General features: G+C 40.5%; 2 protein-coding genes across 2 annotated transcripts; one reads left to right on the forward strand and one right to left on the reverse strand.

The window, feature by feature from the left end:
* Positions 1-273: 273 nt before the first annotated feature.
* On the reverse strand, positions 274-3,125 carry LOC103075654 (olfactory receptor 10T2-like). The gene is given in 6 exon segments (XM_082931166.1): positions 274-353; positions 356-692; positions 694-809; positions 812-959; positions 961-1,165; positions 3,118-3,125. Coding segments are annotated over 6 exon segments (894 nt in total).
* A 13,828-nt stretch (positions 3,126-16,953) lies between these two features.
* LOC103075927 (olfactory receptor 10R2-like) lies at positions 16,954-17,823 on the forward strand. Its single transcript, XM_082931168.1, is given in 3 exon segments — positions 16,954-17,703; positions 17,705-17,771; positions 17,774-17,823. Coding segments are annotated over 3 exon segments (867 nt in total).
* Positions 17,824-22,009: the final 4,186 nt, after the last annotated feature.

Below are 22,009 nucleotides of genomic sequence, written 5' to 3' on the forward strand. Positions count from 1 at the left end.
ACTACATACATATGTGCATGTGTGTATGCATGTGTATATCTGTATATGTACATATATATGTAATATTTTAGAATATTTTATTTCATTTTAAAATATTTTAAAAGTACATCTGGTTTCATAGCAAGAAAGAAGTGAGACCAGAGCATATCAGGCCGTTAGAACACACTTTAATTGCTTTGTATACAAAGTGATGATTTTTATTGGAAGTACTCTACTTTCTCCACTTTATCAATGCTCTGTAAAAATTTTAAAAAGGGTTCAGAGCTCTTTTATTTACCATCTAGGGGAAAACCTACATATATTGCCTAGTACTTTCTTTAGGGATATTTTCATTTCTTTGTTTCTTAGACTTAAACAATGGGATTAAGCAGAGGTGTCAGTACTGTATATGTCACAGCCATCAGCATATCTTCACGGAATGAGTTACTGTCCCTGGGTCTCAGATAGACAAAGCCAGCAAATCCATAGTGTATGCACACCACAGTGAGGTGGAAGGAGCAAGTTGAGAAGGCCTTATACCTCCCCTGGGCAGATGGCATCCTCATAACTATGGACCCAATGAAGACACCGGAAATCATAATAAAAATAAAGCTTCCCAGCAAAACAAAGGCAGTGAAGGCAAGAAGAACCATTTTCTGTAAAAAGGTATAATCACAGGCAAGGGAGACTACAGACATAATGTGACAAAAAAAAGTGCTTGACGGTGCTGGAGTCACAGAACGACAAGTTGAATAGTACAAGGACAATGCACAGTGACACCACAATCCCAGTAACACAAGAAGCTGTCATGAGCTGAAAGCAGATCTTTTGGTCATCAAGATGGTGTAGTGCAGCGGGTTGTGAATAGCAGTGTAATGGTCATAGGACATGGCAGCCAAGAGTAAGCAGTTGTTAGCTCCCAAGCCAAAGAAGAAAAACATCTTTGTGGCACGCTCAGGAAGAGAAAGGGTCTTGCTTTCTTGATAGCAAGTCCACTAGCATGCAGGGGATGATTACCCTAGTGGTACAGGTTTCTGAAAAGGACAAACCACAGGGGAAAAAGTACGTGGGGGTGTGAAGATTGTGACTGAGCGTGAAGGCCACCAGTATGGACACATTTGCAACTAGGGTGGTCACATGGGAGAAGAAAATTCTCACAAAGGAGAGATCTTGCAGGTCTGGAAAACTGGAGAATCCCCACAGAAGGACTGTGCTCACTGTGGTATGATTGTCATCCTCCTGCTGCACATAACAGCTCTCCTTCAAAGGTTCTTGGGGTCAAGACTCTGATAAGGTTGTAGAAAGCACTGACGCCACCTGGCCTTTAATCGAGGACACTGACAGACGACTCTCAATGAGAAAGCCTGAGAAATGGAAGTTAAATGTACCTGGCTCAATTCCAGGTCAGGACTCAGAGTGATGAAGAAACAGATTCTCATAGGAGAATGTATGTAAGTGCCATGCAGTAGCCCCAAATATATTCTGGGAACCCCCTAATTTATCACCCCTTTCTATCTTCTACAGTCAGAATCTGAATGAATGAGGGAAATATGGAAAAAAAAAGTTCATTTTCTCACCCACAGGAGTATGAGGAGTAAAGGGTATGCAATGTTTATGTGTGGTCTAATCACAGCCTGGCATACATAAGTACTTAACAATGTTGACTGAATCAATACTAACTTAAGGAGAAGTAAGGAAAATTTTTCGAATGGCTTCCAAACATTCTTGGAAAATAATTCTATCCTCAGAGGTGCTCTCCAGTAGGCAGTGGCTGCTTGGCTGACAATTATGCCAATGACTTAGTAAGTGAATTTACCATTTTGAAATCTGTACTATTTTCTGTACATAACAATGAGTTGAAGTGGAGTTTTTCAATAATTGTCTGTCATTCAGGCAGATCTTGGAAGCAAAATGGTTATGGATAGACTATTCTCATCCTGGATGGCTCATCTGGTTCATGATGTTATGATCAATTCTTGAGCTTTCAGGAAAACTTCCAGGAAAAATCTAGCTGATATACTGGTGGATAGGACTTCTTTGCAGCACAAGTCTTTTAAGAACTCAACTTCCTCAGGTCGTTTTCATCCATTGTTAAAATATCCACTCTGTGTTTGAGATGACAGCATGAAAGTAACATACAGAGTTTCCAAACAATACAGAGCTTGGTTTCAGGCACTAGGGAATGAAAGGAAAACAGTGAGAAGACATTGGTGTGGAGTTGTAGGTTGGAGAAAGACTGGTAGAGACAACACTGGAAAGTATTTTGTAGGATCCACAAAGCTTGAAGAAAAGAGAAAATATACATTTATCTGGAAAGTCTGTGTGTTCTTTATGTACTGAAATACTGGAAAAAATTTACAAGGCAGTGATGCAAGTAACCAGTATTTATTCAAAATCTGAAATATACTGGATAATATGCTGTGTTTGATAGAATTTTCTCACTAGGTTTCTCCCAACAATTCTGTGTGGTAGGTATTTCAATCCTGATGCTACAGAAATTGAAACCAAGGTACAGGTTGCTTAATTGACTATGCAAAGTCAATGAATTAATTCCAAAAATATTCAGTTAATGTCTATGATGTATTAGTCAATTCTCTGATGGGAAATATAACATGTGATAAGACACATATGACCTCTGCTATCTCAGACTGAGAAAAATGCCATGAAGAGAATTAAAGGAAAGTGATATGACAGTGTGGGACTAGGTGGCTACTTCCAATTGTAGAGTCAGGTAAGCCTTTTCTATGGAACTGATACTTACTTTGCGACTAGAATTGATAAGCATGCACCATATAAGATCTAGGGGTAAAACATGACACTCACAGGAAACACTACTGCAAAGACCCCATGGTGGGAATGAGCTTGACATACTTAAAGAATATCGAGATAGCCAATGTAATCAGATCATCTCTCTCATTTATTCTCTTAAATATCTTACGAGATAAATAGTAGTATTGTGCTCATGTTTGAAATAAGGAAACTATCGCTTAGGGAGTTACTTAATTTGTGAAGGTGATAACGTTTGTTAAAGGAGGAGCTGGTATTTATACCCAGGCAGAGTCACTTGGGAGAAGACCTTCTTAACTAGTAAAGTGTCCTTGCAAGTGCAAGTGCCCTAGCATGGCATTCAAGGTTTACCTGTCCATCTCATCTTCTGCCACCAACCTCCTCTACATGGAAAGCATCTCATCATCTCCCAAGCATGGAATGCCCCTTGGTGGCTCTCCTACTGTGCACACATTGTTTCTCTATTTGCAGTGTTCTTCCCCGCTGCTTCTTAAACCACAGTCTTTGTTTCAAACCCAGTTTAAATGTCACCTCCCTAAATGTAAATTGGTGCAACCACTGGGGAAAACAGTATAGAAGTTTCTCAAAAACCTAAAAATAGAACAGCCATATGACCCAACAATTCCACTCCTGGGTATAAAACCCAAAAAAACCCCAAAACGCTAATTCAAAAAGACACATGCACTCCAGTGTTCACAGTATTATTTACTATTCCCAAGGTATGGAAGAAAGCTAAGCATCCATCAACAGATGAATGGAAACACACATGTATACACACCACACACACACACACACACACACACACACACACACACACACACAAATGGAATACTACTCATCCACAAAAAAGAATGAAATTGTGCCATCTGCAGCAACATGGATGGATTTTGAGATCATTATGTTAACTGAAATAAGTCAAACAGAGAAAGACAAATACTGTATGATATTACTTATATGTGGAATCTGAAAATACAACAAAGTAGTGAATAAAACAAAAAAGAAGCTGACTTACAGATATAGAGAACAAACTAATGGTTACCAGTGCAGAGAGGGAAGGGAGGCAGGGCAATAAAGGGGTAAGGGGGGAAAAAGGCTTATTATGGGATTATACAAAATCACGTGTGTGAAACTTTTAAGACTGAAAAGCACTATAGAATTTAAAGAATCTTCCATTCAATAAAATAATTTCATTACACATATATATGTTACAGAAAAAATACAGTTTCATCTTGATTGCTTCTGAATTTTATTAAAATGGAATTCTACAAAAAAAAAGTCACCTTCCTAAAAAATCATCTTCAATCACTCTGATTGAGTTAATGAATTCTGTGTTCATATCTGATTGTATTAGGATGACGTTTTAACATATCTATCTGACTTCTATACTAGTCAGAGCAGAGGGCTATTTTACCATTTCGTATCCTACCTGCAGCAAAATCTGGTAAATATAAAGGTTTATGTCATGAGAGTTCAGTGAGTAAATGGAGTGCCATCTTCCCCCAGGAAGCTTCCCTTGTTTTCTTTCTAGATGCACTGACTAATTATTTCCAATTAAATTGTTTTCTCTGTCATTTAGTTAAATGGGACATGTACTAAATGTTGTTCACTCTTTCAGTACATTTCAAGACCCATTAGGATATAGCCACAACACCTAGTAATGTGATAGTATCAATACATACCAACACCACTTACAACAAACCCACAGCTAATATAATACTCAAGGCTGAAAAGCTGAAAGCCTTCCCACTAAATTCTAGAACAAAACAACGATGCCCACTCTCATCTCTTCTATTCAACATAGTATTGGAAGTTCTAGCCACAGCAGTTAGAAAAAGAAATAAAAGGTACCCCAATTGGAAGGGAAGAGGTAAAACTGTCATTGTATGCAGACGACATGATACTCTATAGAAACCCTAAAGACTCCACATAAAAACTATTAGAACTAATAAATGAATTCAGCAAGGTAGCAGGATACAAGATTAATATGCAGAAACTTGCATTTCTTTATACTAACAATGAAATATCAGAAAGTAAAAAAAAAAAAAAATCCCATTTAAAATTGCGGCAAAAAAAAAATAGGAATAAACCTAACCAAGGATATGAAAGACCTATATACTGAGAACTAAAACACTGATAAAGGAAATTGAAGATTATACAAAGAAATGGAAAGATATCCCATGCTCTTGGATTGCAATAATTAAATTGTTAAAATGGCCATACTACCAAGGCAATCTACAGATTTAATGTGATCCCCATCAAATTACCCATGACATTTTTCACAGAGCTAGAACAAATAATCATAAAATTTATATGGAACCACAAAAGACCCAGAATTAACATAGCAACTCTGAGGAAAAAGAACAAACCTGGAGGCACATCCCTCCCAGACTTTAGACAATACTACAAAGCTACAGTAATCAAAACCACATGGTTTGGGCACAAAATCAGCCATATGATCAATGGAACAAACATAGACAGCCCAAAACTAAACTCACACACCTACAGTCAATTAATCTTTGACAAAGGAGGCAAAGATGGTACAATGGAGAAAAGACAGTCTCTTCAGCAAGTGGTATTGGGAAAGCTGGGCAGCCCCATGTAAATCACTGAAGTTAGAACACTCTCTCACACCATACACACATACACAAACTCAAAATGGCTTAAAGATTTAAATATAAGACATGACACCATAAAAATCCAAGACAGAACACAGGCAAAGCATTCTCAGACATAAATTGCAGTAATATTTTCTTAGTTCAGTCTCCCAAGGTAATAGAAATAAAAGCAAAAATAAACAAATGGCACGTAATCAAAATTACGCTTTTGTACAGCAAAAGAAACCAAACAAAATGAAAAGACAACATACGGAATGGGAGAAAATATTTGCAAATGATGCTACCAACAAGAGCTTAATTTCCAAAATATACAGACAACTTATGCAACTCAATATCAAAAAACCAAATAACCCAATCAAAAATGGGTAGAAGACCCAAATAGACATTTCTGCAAAGAAGACACACAGATGGCCAACAGGCACATGAAAAATAGCTCCACATTAGCTAATTATTAAAGAAATGCATATCAAAACTACAATGAGATATCACCTCACGGCAATCAGAATGGCTGTCATTAAAAAGTCCACAAATAATAAACACTGGAGAGGTGGTGGAGAAAAGGGGACCCTCCTACACTGTTGGTGGGAATGTAAATTGGTGCAGCCACTATGGAAAATAGCTGGGAAGTTTCTTAAAAAACGAAAAATTGAGTTACCATATGATCCAGAAATTCCAGTCCTGCGCAATACTGGGAAAAGATGAAAACTCTAATTCGAAAAGATACAATGCACGCTTATGTACATAGCAGCACTATTCACAATAGCCAAGACATGGAAGCAAACTAAATGTCCATTGACAGATGAATGGATAAGGAAGATGTGATATGTATATATGTGTGTGTGTGTGTGTGTGTGTATTATACACACACACACACACAATGGAATATTACTCAGACATAAAAAAGAAAGAAATAACGCCACTTGCAGCAACATGGATGGATCTAGAGATTATCATACTAAGTCAAGTAAGTCAGAAAGAGAAAGACAAATATTATATGATATCACATATTCAGAATCTAAAAAAATTACAAATCAACTTATTTACAAAACAGAAGCAGACTCACAGACAGAAAACAAACTTATAGTTACCAAAGGGGAAAGGGGAAGGGAAGGGATAAATTAGGAGTATGGGGTTAAAAGATACATACTACCATATATAAAATAGAAAACAACAAAGATTTACCTTATAGCACATGGAACTATATTCAATATCTTGTAATAATCTATAATGGAAAAGAATCTGAAGTTGTACACCTGAAACTAACACAATGTTGTAAATCAACTACAGTTTAACAATAAAAAAAGACAGGCAAAAGAATAGGAAACTAGGGATGAAATTAGTTAAAATAAATAAATAAATGCATGACTCAGCAAAGAAAAAAAGTAAATACACACCAGTATTTAATACATGTTTGTTTAACGAATAAAGTGCATTTCCCCTCTCCCCGTCTAAACTTGGAACAAAGAAAAGAGGACTATTACTTTCCAGCCTGGACAATACGCTTCACTTTCTGTGGCATCAAATAAGACACAATTGCCATAACTGCTCCTATAACAGGGAGCATAGAGGAACCAAGATGGCAGAGTAGAAGGACGTGCTCTCACTCCCTCTTGCAAGAACACCAGAATCACAACTAGCTGCTGGACAATCATTGACAGGAAGACACTGGAACTTACCAAGAAAGATACCCCACATCCAAAGACAAAGGAGAAGCCAAAATGAGATGGTAGGAGGGGTGCAATCACAGTAAAATCAAATCCCATAACTGCTGGGTGGGTGACTCACAAACTGGAGAACACTTATACCACAGAAGTCCACCCACTGAAGTGAAGGTTCTGAGCCCCACATCAGGCTTCCCAACCTGGGGGTCCGGCAATGGGAGGAGGAATTCCTAGAGAATCAGACTTTGAAGGCTAGTGGGAATTGATTGCAGGACTTTCACAGGACTGGGGGAAACAGGGACTCCACTCTTGGAGGGCACACACAAAGTAGTGTGTGCATCGGGACCCAGGGGAAGGAGCAGGGACCCCAGGGGAGACTGAAACAGACGTACCTGCTAGTGTTGGAGGGTCTCCTGCAGAGGTGGGGGGGGCGCTGTGGCTCACCGTGGGGACAAGGACACTGGCAGCAGAAGTTCTGGGAAGTACTCCTTGGCGTAAGCACTCCCAGAGTCTGCCATTAGCCCCACCAAAGAGCCCAGACAGGCTCCAGTGTTGGGTTGCCTCAGGCCAAACAACCAACTGGGGAGGAAACCCAGCCCCACCCATCAAGAGTCAAGTGGATTAAAGTTTTACTGAGCTCTGCCCACCAGAGCAACAGTCAGCTCTACCCACCACCAGTCCCTCCCATCAAGCCTCTTAGATAGCCTCATCCACCAGAGGGCAGAGAGCAGAAGCAAGAAGAGCTACAATCCTGCAGCCTGTGAAACAAAAACCACATTCACAGAAAGACAAACAAGATGAAATGGCAGAGGGCTATGTACCAGATGAAGAAACAAGATAAAACCCCAGAAAAACAATTAAATGAAGTAGAGATAGGCAACCTTCCAGAAAAAGCATTCAGAATAATGATAGTGAAGATGATCCAGGACCTCGGAAAAAGAATGAAGGCAAAGATCGAGAAGATGCAAGAAATGTTTAACAAAGAACTAGAAGAATTAAAGAAGAAACAAACAGAGATGAACAATACAACAACTGAAATGAAAACTACACTACAAGGAATCAATAGCAGAATAACTGAGGCAGAAGAACGGATAAGTGACCTGGAAGACAGAATGGTGGAATTCACTGCTGCAGAACAGAATAAAGAAAAAAGAATGAAAAGAAATGAAGACAGCCTAAGAGACCTCTGGGACAACATTAAACGCAACAACATTCACATTATAAGGGTCCCGGAAGGAGAAGTGACAGAGAAAGGACCTGAGAAAATATCTGAAGAGATTATAGCCGAAAACTTCCCTAACATGGGAAAGGAAATAGCCACACGAGTCCAGGAAGTGCAGTGAGTCCCATACAGGATAAACCCAAGCAGAAACACACCGAGACACAAAGTAATCGAATTGGCAAAAATTAAAGACAAACAAAAATTACTGAGAGCAGCAAGGGAAAAACGAAAAATAACATACAAGGGAACTCCCATGAGGTTAACAGCTGATTTCTCAGCAGAAACTCTACAAGCCAGAAGGCAGTGGCATGATATAATTAAAGTGATGAAAGGGAAGAACCTACAACCAAGATTACACTACCCAGCAAGGATCTCATTCAGATTCGATGGAGAAATCAAAAGCTTTACAAAAAAAAAATACTTTACAGACAAGCAAAGGCTAAGAGAATCCAGCACCACCAAACCAGCTCTACAGCAAACGCTAAAGGAACTTCTCTAAGTGGGAAACACTAGAGAAGAAAAGGATCTATAAAGACAAACCCAAAACAATTAAGAAAATGGTCATAGGAACATACATATCGTTAATTACCTTAAATGTGAATGGATTAAACACTCCAACCAAAAGGCACAGGCTTGCTGAATGGATACAAAAACAAGATCCATATATATGCTGTCTAAAAGAGACCCACTTCAGACCTAGGGACACATACAGACTGAACGTGAGGGGATGGAAAAAGATATTCCATGCAAATGGAAATCAAAAGAAAGCTGGAGTAGCAATTCTCATATCAGATAAAATAGACTTTATAATAAAGACTATTAGAACAGACAAAGAAGGACACACATAATGATCAAGGGATCGATCCAGGAAGAAGATATAGCAATTTATAAATATATATGCACCCAACATAGGAGCACCTCAATACATAAGGCAACTGCTAACAGCTATAAAAGAGGAAATCGACAGTAACACAATAATAGTGGGGGACTTTAACACCTCACTTACACCAATGGACAGATCATCGAAAATGAAAATAAATAAGGAAAGAGAAGCTTTAAATTACACAATAGACCAGACAGACTTAATTGATACTTACAGGACATTCCATCCAAAAACAGCAGATTACACTTTCTTCTCAAGTGCACACAGAACATTCTCCAGGATAGATCAAATCCTGGGTCACAAATCAAGCCTCAGTAAATTTAAGAAAACTGAAATCATATCAAGCATCTTATCTGACCACAACGCTATGAGATTAGAAATGAAATACAGGGAAAAAAATGTAAAAAACACAAACACATGGAGGCTAAACAATACGTTACTAAATAACCAAGATAACACTGAAGAAATCAAAGAGGAAATCAAAAAATACCTAGAGACAAATGACAATGAAAACATGACAATCCAAAACCTATGGGATACAGCAAAAGCAGTTCTAAGAAGAAAGTTTACAGCTATACAAGCCTGCCTCAAGAAACAAGAAAAATCTCAAATAAATAATCTAACCTTACACCTAAAGGAACTAGAGAAAGAACAACAAACAAAACCCAAAGTTAGCAGAAGGAAAGAAATCATAAAGATCAGAGCAGAAATAACTGAAACAGAAACAAAGAAAACAATAGCAAAATCAATAAAACTAAAAGCTGGTTCTTTCAAAAGATAAACAAAATTGATAAACGGTTAGCCAAACTCATGAAGAAAAAGAGGGAGAGGACTCAAATCAATAAAATTAGGAAAGAAAAAGAAGAAGTTACAACAGACACCGCAGAAATACAAAGCATCATAAGAGACTACTACAAGCAACTCTATGCCAATAAAATGGACAACCTGGAAGAAATGGACAAATTCTTAGAAAGGTATAAGCTTCAAAGACTGAACCACGAAGAAATAGAAAATACGAACAGACCAATCACAAGTAATGAAATTGAAACTGTGATTAAAAATCTTCCAACAGAGCTTCCCTGGTGGTGCAGCGGTTGAGAGTCCACCTGCTGATGCAGGGGACACGGGTTTGTGCCCCAGTATGGGAAGATCCCACATGCCGCGGAGCAGCTAGGCCCGTGAGCCATGGCCACTGAACCTGCGCGTCCGGAGCCTGTGCTCCACAACGGGAGAGGCCACAACAGTGAGAGGCCCACGTACCGCAAATAAATAAATAAATAATATAAAAATCTTCCAACAAACAAAATTCCAGGACCAGATGGCTTCACAGGTGAATTCTATCAAACATTTAGAGAAGAGCTAACACCCATCCTTCTCAAACTCTTCCAAAAAATTGCAGAGGAACACTCCCAAACTCATTCTATGAGGCCACCATCACCCTGATACCAAAACCAGACAAAGATACTACAAAAAAAGAAAATTACAGACCACTATCACTCATGAATATAGATGCAAAAATCCTCAAAACAATACTAGCAAACAGAATCCAACAACACATTAAAAGGATCATACACCATGATCAAGTGGGATTTACCACAGGTATGCAAGGATCCTTCAATATACGCAAATCAATGTCATACACCATATTAACAAAGTGAAGAATAAAAACCATATGATCATCTCAATAGATGCAGAAAAAGCTTTTGAGAAAATTCAACGCCCATTTATCATAAAAACTCTCCAGAAAGTGGACTTGGAGGGAACCTACCTCAACATAATAAAGGCCATATATGACAAACCCACAGCAAACATCCTTCTCAATAGTGAAAAACTGAAAGCATTTCCTCTAAGATCAGGAAAAAGACAAGGATGTCCACTCTCACCGCTATTATTCAACATAGTTTTGGAAGTCCTAGCCACGGCAATCAGAGAAGAAAAAGAAATAAAAGGAATACAATTTGGAAAAGGAGAAGTAAAACTGTCATTGTTTGCAGATGACATGATACTATACATAGAGAATCCTAAAGATGTCACCAGAAAACTACTAATCAATGAATTTGGTGAAGTGTCAGGATACAAAATTAATGCACAGAAATCTCTTGCATTCCTATACACTAATGATGAAAAATCTGAAAATGAAATTAAGGAAACACTCCCATTTACCACTGCAACAAAAAGAATACAATACCTAGGAATAAACCTACCTAGGGAGAAAAAAGACCTGTCTGCAGAAAACTATAAGACACTGATGAAAGAAATTAAAGATAATACAGATAGATGGAGAGGTATACCATATTCATGGATTGGAAGAATCAACACTGTGAAAATGACTATACTACCCAAAGCAATCTACAGATTCAATGCAATCCCTATCAAATTACCAATGGCATTTTTTACAGAACTAGAACAAAAAATCTTAAAAATTGTATGGAGACACAAAACACCCCAAATGACCAAAGCAGTCTTGAGGGAAAAAAACGGAGCTGGAGGAATCAAACTCCCTGACTTCAGACTATACCACAAAGCTACAGTAATCAAGACAATATGGTACTGGCACAAAAACAGAAACATAGATCAATGGAACAAAATAGAAAGCCCAGAAGTAAACCCACACTCCTATGGTCAACTAATCTCTGACAAAGGAGGCAAAGACATAGAATGGAGAAAAGACAGTCTCTTCAATAAGTGGTGCTCAGAAAACTGGACAGCTACATGTAAAAAAATGAAATTAGAACACTCCCTAACACCGTACACAAAAATAAACTCAAAATGGACTCAAGACCTAAATTTAAGACCAGAGACTATAAAACTCTTAGAGGAAAACATAGGAAGAACACTCTTTGACATAAATCACAGCAAGATCTTTTCTGATCCACCTCCTAGAGTAATGGAAATAAAAACAAAAATAAACAAATGGGACCTAATGAAACTTCAAAGCTTTTGCACAGCAAAGGAAACCATAAATAAGACGAAAAGACTACCCTCAGAATGGGAGAAAATATTTGCAAACGAATCAACGGACAAAGGATTAATCTCCAAAATATATAAACAGCTCATGCAGCTCAATATTAAAGAAACAAACAACCCAATCCAAAAATGGGCAGAAGACCTAAGTAGACATTTCTCCAAAGAAGCCATACAGATGGCCAAGAAGCACATGAAAAGCTGCTCAACATCACTAATCATTAGAGAAATGCAAATCAAAACTACAATGAGGTATTACCTCACACCAGTTAGAATGGGCAGCATCAGAAAATCTACAAACAACAAATGCTGGAGAGGGTGTGGAGAAAAGGGAACCCTCTTGCACCGTTAGTGGGAATGTAAATGGATACATCCACTATGGAGAACAGTATGGAGGTTCCTTAAAAAACTAAAAATAGAATTACTATATGATCCAGCAATCCCACGACTGGGCATATACCCAGAGATAACCATAATTTAAAAAGATACATGCACCCCAATGTTCAATGCAGCACTATTTACAATAGCCAGGTCATGGAAGCAACCTAAATGCCCAACGACAGACGAATGGATAAAGAAGTTGTGGTACATGTATACAATGGAATATTACTCAGCCATAAAAAGGAATGAAATTGAGTCATTTGTTGAGACGTGGATGAATCTAGAGACTGTCATACAGAGTGAAGTAAGTCAGAAAGAGAAAAGCAAATATCGTATATTAACGCATATATGTGGAACCTAGAACAATGCTACAGATGAACCGGTTTGCAGGGAGAAATTGAGACACAGATGTAGAGAACAAACATATGGACACCAAGCGGGGAAAGCAGCGGGGGGTGGGTGGTGGCGGTGTGATGAATTGGGAGATTGGGATTGACATGTATACACTAATATGTATAAAATGGATAACTAATAAGAACCTGCTGTATAAAAAAATAAAATTCAAAAAAAAATTTTTAATAAGAAAGAATGAATGTAGAAAGCATCTATACATGCGTTGGCAATGCTACGTGACATTATTCTTAAAACTATTTAGAGAGAAACCAACTATGTTTAGTACACATCAAACAAAATAAATACTAAGGAGAACAAGTGGCATATTGAAGAAGGGTTAACAAATGCACTGAAGTATAAGCATGGACGCTTTCTGGAGAATATGGATTTTTTCCCCTATAGCCTCTCAACTAACCTTAGTAAAAATTCTACAACCACTAGGCTCAGGATGCAAGTTGGGACATACAAAATTTTAAAACAAGTCTCTGCTCTGTGTAGTACAGGATTCAAGCATGCGCGCGCACACACGCGCGCACACACGCACACACACACACACACAAAACCACCCAAACAGCAACAACAAAAACCCAACCTCCTGGGAATTCCCTGGCAGTCCAGTGGTTAGGACTCCACGCTTCCACTGCAGGGGGAACGGGTTCTATCCGTGGTTTGGGAACTAACATCCCACATGTCACATGGCAGGAAAAAAAAACAAAAACCCAACCTCCTCACAATAAAATGATGTAAACCTAAAAGAAGAAATGACTAACACACATAGGGAGGTTTGAGGAGAATTCTGAGGGACAAGACATTTGAATTGTCTTTCTAAGAATGCTGTTTTTAGCCGTCATAAAAGGGCAAGAAGAACACTACAACTTACAGAAAACAACATGTACAAAGTAGAAGAGTCACAAAGGATAAACTGTTTTTGGAAACAGTGGGATGGTCCCCATATAGGGGAGGTTTGAGGCAGGAAATGCGGTTAGTGCAGTTGCACTGAGGGAAGCCTTATAATCAACTAGCCAAGCAAGTGGCTCTCTAGACTCTGACTGCCTTGCTGTGTATATGTTACATATGTACACTTACCAGCTGTATCACTTCTGGCAAATTAAGTAACTCTCTAGGCCATAGGTTCCTCACTACAAACATGGTTGTGCTAATGGCACATCTCTTGGGATAGCCATGAGGATATATGAGATGGTGTAACTGCAGCATGCAATGAAGCCTAGAAGTTATTAGAATTATCTACTTTGTAAGCAAAAGGTACCTAAAAATCTAAAATGGAATGTACAGTGATTGTAGATTGGACGTAGAAAAGCTGGTAGCAGGTGAAGGAAAGGACTGGGAGAGGGAAAAAGTAGAGGCTGTGGCCAAAATCCACGAGTGAGGAAGTAGAATGCGGGAGACATTTCTTATTCAGGATCCTGGAATCTAGAAAATGTGGAGAGGATGAGGAATCAAAGTAATCCAAGCTGGGTCCTGAAAAATGAGTAAAAGTCTATAGGAAACAAAATGGAGGACAAGTTGGGGCAGAGGGAACCCCACATGCAAGGGCACAGCAGCATGACGGATCATGATGTGTTTGGAAAAGAGAGGGCAGTACTGTCTGCTTTGAGTGTAGGGTTACTTAAAGGGATGTGGTGGAAACTGAGCCAGGAGCAGCGTCTAGGGATCCATTTGCGATGAGCATCAAATATCATGCTGGGGTATTTGGATTTCCTCCTATAAGCAGTGTATAGTCATTCACTGTTTTTGACACTATTAATGACTTAACTGTTTAGGAATCCAATATCTGGTCACAATGTAGTGAATAAAAATGCAACAGATTTGTGACTAATAGAAAACTACAGAGGCACCATATTCACCTTATCGGATAGGTCAAGGACAATGGCAGAGAGAAAAAAAACAAAAAACAAACAACAAAAAAGATGATGGCAAAAGGACATCTGGAATTTTGGTAGTGAATTTATGTGTATAAAGGTGAGGAAGAAATCAAAATTGGGGTCTGACGGTAGCTCTCTAATGACTGCAACTAACTCAAATAGGAAATACAGGAGAAAAGTCTGACATGTGGGGGAAATATGACCAATTCTGTTCTGAAAATCTTACATTCAATACTAGGAGGACATTTTGGCCTGGAAATGTGCCAAAGAAAATTGGAGATTCCTTTACAGTAGAGGTTAGAATCGCAGAGTTGTACAAGGTGAGTGATAGCTAAAGCAGTAAGAATGGAAAAATGTTTCCTTTAGAGGAAATAGACTGGAAAACCTCCAGAGGAAAGAGAGTGGAGTGGTCTCAAAGACAAGCCATTTGGGTCTAGCCTGAAGACTGCTTAGGCAGATGAGTGTCTCACCTTAGGGTCTTTGAGTTATTAGCTGTGAAACATGCCAGTAATGCTCCCTCCCCTAATCTTCACCTGTTGGTTGCTTTTGCCATTGTTTTCTATTTAAGCACATCACCTCCTCAGAGAGGGCTTCCTTGACTCCACAAACCAAAGTAGTCATTCACTCTTTCATCACAGAGATCCTATGTGTCTGGTTACATTTTGTGTTTCCCATATATAAAATTGCCTGGCCCATCATATGCATTTAGTCAGTATGTGTTGAATAAACTCACGACTTCCATAGTCACTTAACCACTCTATAACTCGCTTTGTGTTTTATAAAATCAAAATGAAATTCCAAGCACATAGACTTGTGAGGATGACATGAGACATCTCTGTCTAACCCCAGCATATTGTCTGGCACGTTATAGGTATTAGGTGGGTGCTCGTTACCTGGCCTGAATCCTCTTGTATTCTTTGCCCATAACTACAATGCAAAGAGAAAACAACAACCCTTCACATCACAATATATTTGTTAGTCCTACAGAATAATTTCCAGCCTATGTTTCTTTCTCTTGCATACTCCTTCATTTTCCACTGCTGATTCCTTACTATTTTTCTTCCCCTTCCCCTTTAACAATGACTGAAGTTAAAATCAAAATTCCGTGGAGTGTCTTCATGTCATTTTTCCGCCCTTACCTCTTCAAGATTGGAATAATAAATAGTTGAAATAAAAATATTATTTACAAAATTGATCTGAGGAATTGGAGTTTATTCCATTCAGGTCTGCACTTCAAAGCAAACCACATAACAAGTATACCTGCTAGAAAATGTCCTGGAGGTTTTGCTAAAAAATCCAAAATTTGATTAGAACATCATGACCAGAATATGTCACTCTAAATGAGACAGTGCCTTCAAAATCATTTTGACGCCAAGCTAATCCATTAACATTATATTAGGCATCTGAAAAGACCTTCAATGAGAAATTATTAAGAACTTAAAATTATTTACATGTATTAAGAACTAATGATATTTTAAATCTCAAGCTTTAATTATTACCATGGATAGGAACCCAGCAGAAGTTACAACAAGTTAAATTCGTTTATGTGGTCAGGTCATTGCCACAATTATTACTTTTAGAGCCACTACGTGGTGAAACACTGATGGAGAGAGGATTTCATTGAAGGAAAGTTAAAGTTCTTTTGGAAAATTTCACTGATCTCCCTAATTAAAAAAAAAAAATGTTATTTTCATTTTATTTAAATGATTTGATTATTTTATTCATTCAGTCAATAGTTTATGAAGCACTCCTGAGTACCAAGTTACCATTATATCTAAAAGAGCATTTGAAAAATGCAGCATCACAAAATCCGGTGGATGAGAACAGAGCAATTTTATTCATGTTTCCCTCTTACATGCAGATCCAGGTTGGAAAAGAGAGAGATAAGAATGCTTTTGTGAGTATAATCCAAGAAGATGCTTGGGCCCACTCCATGTCATTTATACAGATTTTCATACTAGAATTATTCTCATCACTCTGACTCCTGAACTTTTACTTCAGTCAAATGCATTTAGCATCACTTTCTCAGGCTCTCCCATGAAGAGGTGCCTGGTAGCTCAGGTCCCCCTGATTAAAGTCCAGGTGACACTGGTGCACAAGGATATTTTACAATCATCTCAGAGTCTTGACTTCAATAACCCTGCACCTTTGGAAGAGTGCTGCTACGACGAAGTGCACCAAGAAGATGGGCAATCATACCACAGTGAGCACATGCCTTCTGTGGGGATTTTCCAGTTTCCCAGACCTACAGAGTCTCCTCTTTGCGAAGATTTTCTTCTGCCAAGCTATCATCCTAGCTGCAAATGTGTCCACAGTGGTGGCCATCAACCTCAGTCACAACCTTCACATCCCCACGTAGTTTTTCCTTTGTAGTCTCTCCTTTGCAGAAACCTGTACCACTATGGTAATCATCCCCCACGTGCTGGTGGACTTGCTATCAGACAGTAAGACCATTTCTCTTCCTGAGTGTGCCACACAGATATTTTTCTTCTTTGGCTTGGCAGGCAATAACTGCTTACTCTTGGCTGCCATGTCCTATGACCATTACACTGCTATTCACAACCCACTGCACTACTCCATCCTGATGACCCATAAGATCTGCTTTCAGCGGATGATGGCCACTTGGGTGGCTGGGTTCCTGGTTTCTGTGTGCACTGTCCTCATAGTATTTAACTTGTCTTTCTGTGACTTCAACACCTTCCAACACTTCTTTTGCGACATCTCACCTGTAGTCTGCCTTGCTTGTGACTATACTCCCTATCATGAAATGGCTATTTTTCTGTTCTCTGCCATTGTGTTGGTGGGCAGCTTTATTTTCATTATGATTTCCTGTGTCTTCAATGGGTACATAGTTATGAGGATACCCTCTGCCCAGGGGAGGTATAAGGCCTTCTCAACTTGCTCCTTCCACCTCACTGTAGTGTGCATACACTATTGGATTTGCTCGCTATGTCTATTTGAGGCCCAAGCACAGCGACTCATTCACTGAAGATATGCTGATGGCTGTACACATATGGTGGCAACACCTCTGCTTAATCCCATTGTTTCTTTTTAACTTCAGTGATTATATTTTTCAGATCTAGAAATTTCCCTTGGTTATATTTCATAATTCTATTTCTTTGCTGAAATTTTTCTATTTCAAAGAAATAGAATTTCAATGATTGCTTATTGAAGCATTTGTTTGATGGCTGCCTTAAAATCCTTACCAGATAATTTTAACATCCTTTTCATCTTGATGTACACATATATTGTCTTTTCTCATTGAATTGTGATTTTTCTGGTTCTCGGTATGACAGTGATTTTTACTGCAGCAGAGACATTTAGGATATTATGAGACTCTGGATCAGATTCAATCCTTTTTTAGGAGGATGTCCCCTGTCACTGCAACTACTAGGTGTATGTGTATCTCTTCAGCTTCCTGCTGGCAGAGACATTTAGGATATTATGAGACTCTGGATCAGATTCAATCCTTTTTTAGGAGGATGTCCCCTGTCACTGCAACTACTAGGTGTATGTGTATCTCTTCAGCCTCCTGCTGAGCACTACTGACACAGCTCTGGAAAAATGGAGTGCTGACACCAACTGCCTCCTTGCAGATGAATGAGATGCAAGTGCAGCTCCCACCACCACCTTGTCATCTTCCCAGTTATAGTGTGATGCCAATTTGCACACCTCCTTTCTTCCAAGTAAGGTCAGTTCCTTGTTGGGTCCCACTGCCACTAGGGAGGGGGGACCTGCAGAGCTGGCTCACACTGCTCTGTTGTTGAAGGTGGAGGTGGAAGCTCAGGTCCCCACTGGATCCCTACTCACAAGGGGGGTGCAGTTACAGGGGAGCAGAGTACCAACTAGTACCACCTCACACTTCCTCATTGTCTCATTGCTGCCTGATGACAGAGTAGGTTCATTTCCCTGCTGGACCCCACTGACAATACCCTGGCAGGGGAATCAAAGGGTGGGTGGGGTGAAGAATACCTCCCTGCTTGGCCCCAGTGAATCCTGCCAGTGGGAGACAGGTACGATTTTTCCACTGGTATTTGTCTGGAGTAAGACAGGTATTGCAAAAATGTTTTCTATTCTGTTAAGGTCACCCTTTTCCCAGTTCTTTGGCTAGCAAGAACAGACTTTTCTTAAAGCTTTTTTTGGTCTGTGTCTCTTGATGGTTCTGAGTTGGAGGTTTGTGCAGCAATCTGTGCAGGATGTATGGAAGCAATAAGAAAATGCAGGGATTCAGCACTATGCGATTTCCTCAGGTCCAAAGTTCCTAGGGGTTTGCCTTCTTCTCTGTCTTGTTTAGAATCTTCCTATGCTTGTTTGTTGTTTCATCTAGGAATGTTTTTAGTAATAAGAGGGAGGACCTGAAGGGTATGGAGCAACTTCATCTTCAATGAAACCAGAAGTCTATGCCTTCAAACACTAAACAATATTTCTCCTGCTTCTTATTTACTTTGTGACAGAAAGGTGATCTAATACAAGTTGGCCTGACATATCCAGATGTAGGAGTCTGCATACTTAACTCTGAACAGAAAGGGCTGGCTAGAAAGAAATGTGTCACAGACAAATGAAAGTCCTCGGCTGGTGACTCGGGTGGTAGGAAAGAGCCCCTCATTCTGCCCCTCCACAGAGAGTATGTGCCTTAAAAGAAGTCAGAGTATTAAGAGGAGATTTGTGACCCTGAACTTTTGCTTAACCTTTATATGCCTCAGTTACATCTTCTGTAAAGTACGAATTAAAAAACACCTTTGGGGGTTATTCTGAGGATTAATTGGGTCACTACTTGTAATTACTGGGAATAGTAACTGGAAGGTAGTAAACTATCTCCTATTGTTAGCTCCTTTGCTAATTCTCTTGCTACTCCTACTATTCTTACTAACATTTGACTTGTACACGTTCTAACTCTCCAAACATTCCAAGGCATAAGGGACACGTTATTCAGCAGAGAGTGATTACGTAGCTTTTACTAAACCAGGCTGAGATGCTATTTACCAATCTGAGTTAAACAGTGTCATGGCAGTGGTGTAACTGTGGTGAGCATGGGTTTGTGTAAAAGCCTATCACAGGTGTAGCAGGATCTGACACAAACGTTCCATCACTTGAATCAGGCTGACATTCAACAGATTCAAAGGCCGCCAAGTCAGTGGTTCATGCTAGAGCAAAACCTTCATACATCCACTCAGTTATTAATTTTTCATTCATACATTTTAAATATACATTTATGCTTACTGTGTTGCAGGAAGTGTGTAAAAATTAGACACACAGTCAAAGAAAGACATTAAATGTGTCTATATGAAGAGACCAGCATTCTGGAGAAAACAAATACTGAATCTGTAGTTGCAAGTGCACTGAGTATTCTGAAAAATAATATGTGTGCGTCGGGGGGTGTCTACGGGGGATAACAGGTGTACTTAATTTGGTCTGGAGCCTGAAGAAGGCTTCCAAGAGGATGGGAAACAACATTTAAGTGCATACATATAGCATAAGTTGGTGTTACAAAGCTGAGAGGGAAAATGCATTCAGGCAGAGGTACTGCCTGTGAGAGTGTCCTAAGGTGGCAAAGAATATGGACACACTTGTGGTTTTAAAAGAATACCAATGATACCTAGAGTTTGAATGTTTGGGGAATGAGGGAAGAGTGCTGAGAGATAGAAACATAATAGGGACACATTCAGGACTCTGAAAACATGTTAAGAATTGTTGTCTTTATTCAAAGTCTTTGGGGGATATTAACAAAGGAATTAATCTATTTAGATTTTTTTGTTTGTTTTGTTTTGTTTATTCAAGACCCATTTATTCTCTAGTTCTGCCCACATGGAGACACCCTCCTTGAAAAGGCGTCCCTTCACTTTAACACCTTGTGCTGAAAACACGTTTTCCGAGGTTTCAACTATGAGATCCACATTCTTAAAGCACTAATTCTTTTTTTTTTTTTTTGCGGTAAGCGGGCCTCTCACTGTTGCCGCCTCTTCCGTTGCGGAGCACAGGCTCCGGACGCGCAGGCTCAGCGACCATGGCTCACGGGCCTAGCCGTTCCGCGGAATGTGGGATCTTCCCGGACCGAGGCACGAATCCGTGTCCCCTGCATCGGCAGGAGGACTCTCAACCACTGCGCCACCAGGGAAGCCCTAGGGAAGCCCTAAAGTACTAATTCTTAAACCTCATCTAGATTTCTCCCCTTGGATGGGGGGAGAGGACCCAAACACAGCGAAGAACCGCTCAGGACTGTGGGCTCTGCTCGCGCAGAAGACCTTGCAGCTGCCCTGACCACCCGGCTGGAGCCAGGATTAGGGCCCTGAGATGAGGGGCGCCTGCTGGGCTGCCACCAGTGCCACCGCCCCCAGCTCCTGTCCTCTTCACTGGCTTGCTGCCACCTCTAGTTTCCCTGGAGTTTGGTGATTCCAGACGGTCTCTGATCACACTTCTGTATCACGCCTGCTGCCTCAGCACTGCTGATTCACACCAAGGGGGAAAAGCACACAGAACTGCTTTTCAACACACCAACGTTCCACACAAAAGTTATTTTATAAGCCTGCGGGTTCTTTTTTCATCAGAGGACATTCCCAAGGCCATGACTTCCCCTGGCTCCCCACTGCTCTCGAAGGCACACTAGACATGCATAGCCGCCATGCTGAGTCGGGCACCCCCCCACCCCCACCACCCCCACCCCCTCCCCCGGCTCCAATCAGGCGCACTCTCCTGGAGGACTGAGGGCGGTGCCCTGGGCAGCAGGATCTGTCCTGAAGCCAGGAGTGACAAGAGCCACACCTGCAGGTCGATTCCACTGACCAGCCGCCCAGGACCGAGCTGGGCCCACGGACCTTGGTCTGGATTGTGTTGGCTGGTCCTTCTTGCCTAGGTTCACAGGCCAACAGCCAGTGCCCTTCCTTCCCTGCTCATCACTGCACCAGCGGCTCACTCCTACCTGCTGCCGTCACGCGCCTGGCAACCTCGTGTTTCGGGGCCAGCCAAGAACTGAGACCCCAGCAGGCCCCTAGTTCCCAGCAGGCAAACTGCCCATTAAACTACTGCTGCCTAGCCTTGTTCTCGAGGCTTCAGAGCCGGGAAAGAGCGGAGAGCATAGCAAGCCGCGGCGCCCCCAGCCCCGGACCCGCGATGCTCTGCGGAGGCGCCGGAACCTCCCACTCTGCGCCCGCCTGTCCCGTGGAGCCGGGCGCATCTCCTACCACCGCGACCCAGGACGGAGGCACGGGGCGCGGAGCTCGGCCGGCTGCGGGCGCTGGGGCGGG

Source organism: Lipotes vexillifer, unplaced genomic scaffold, assembly GCF_000442215.2.
Source record: "Lipotes vexillifer unplaced genomic scaffold, Lipotes_vexillifer_v1.1 scaffold61, whole genome shotgun sequence".
Classification (NCBI taxonomy): Eukaryota; Metazoa; Chordata; class Mammalia; order Artiodactyla; family Lipotidae; genus Lipotes; species Lipotes vexillifer.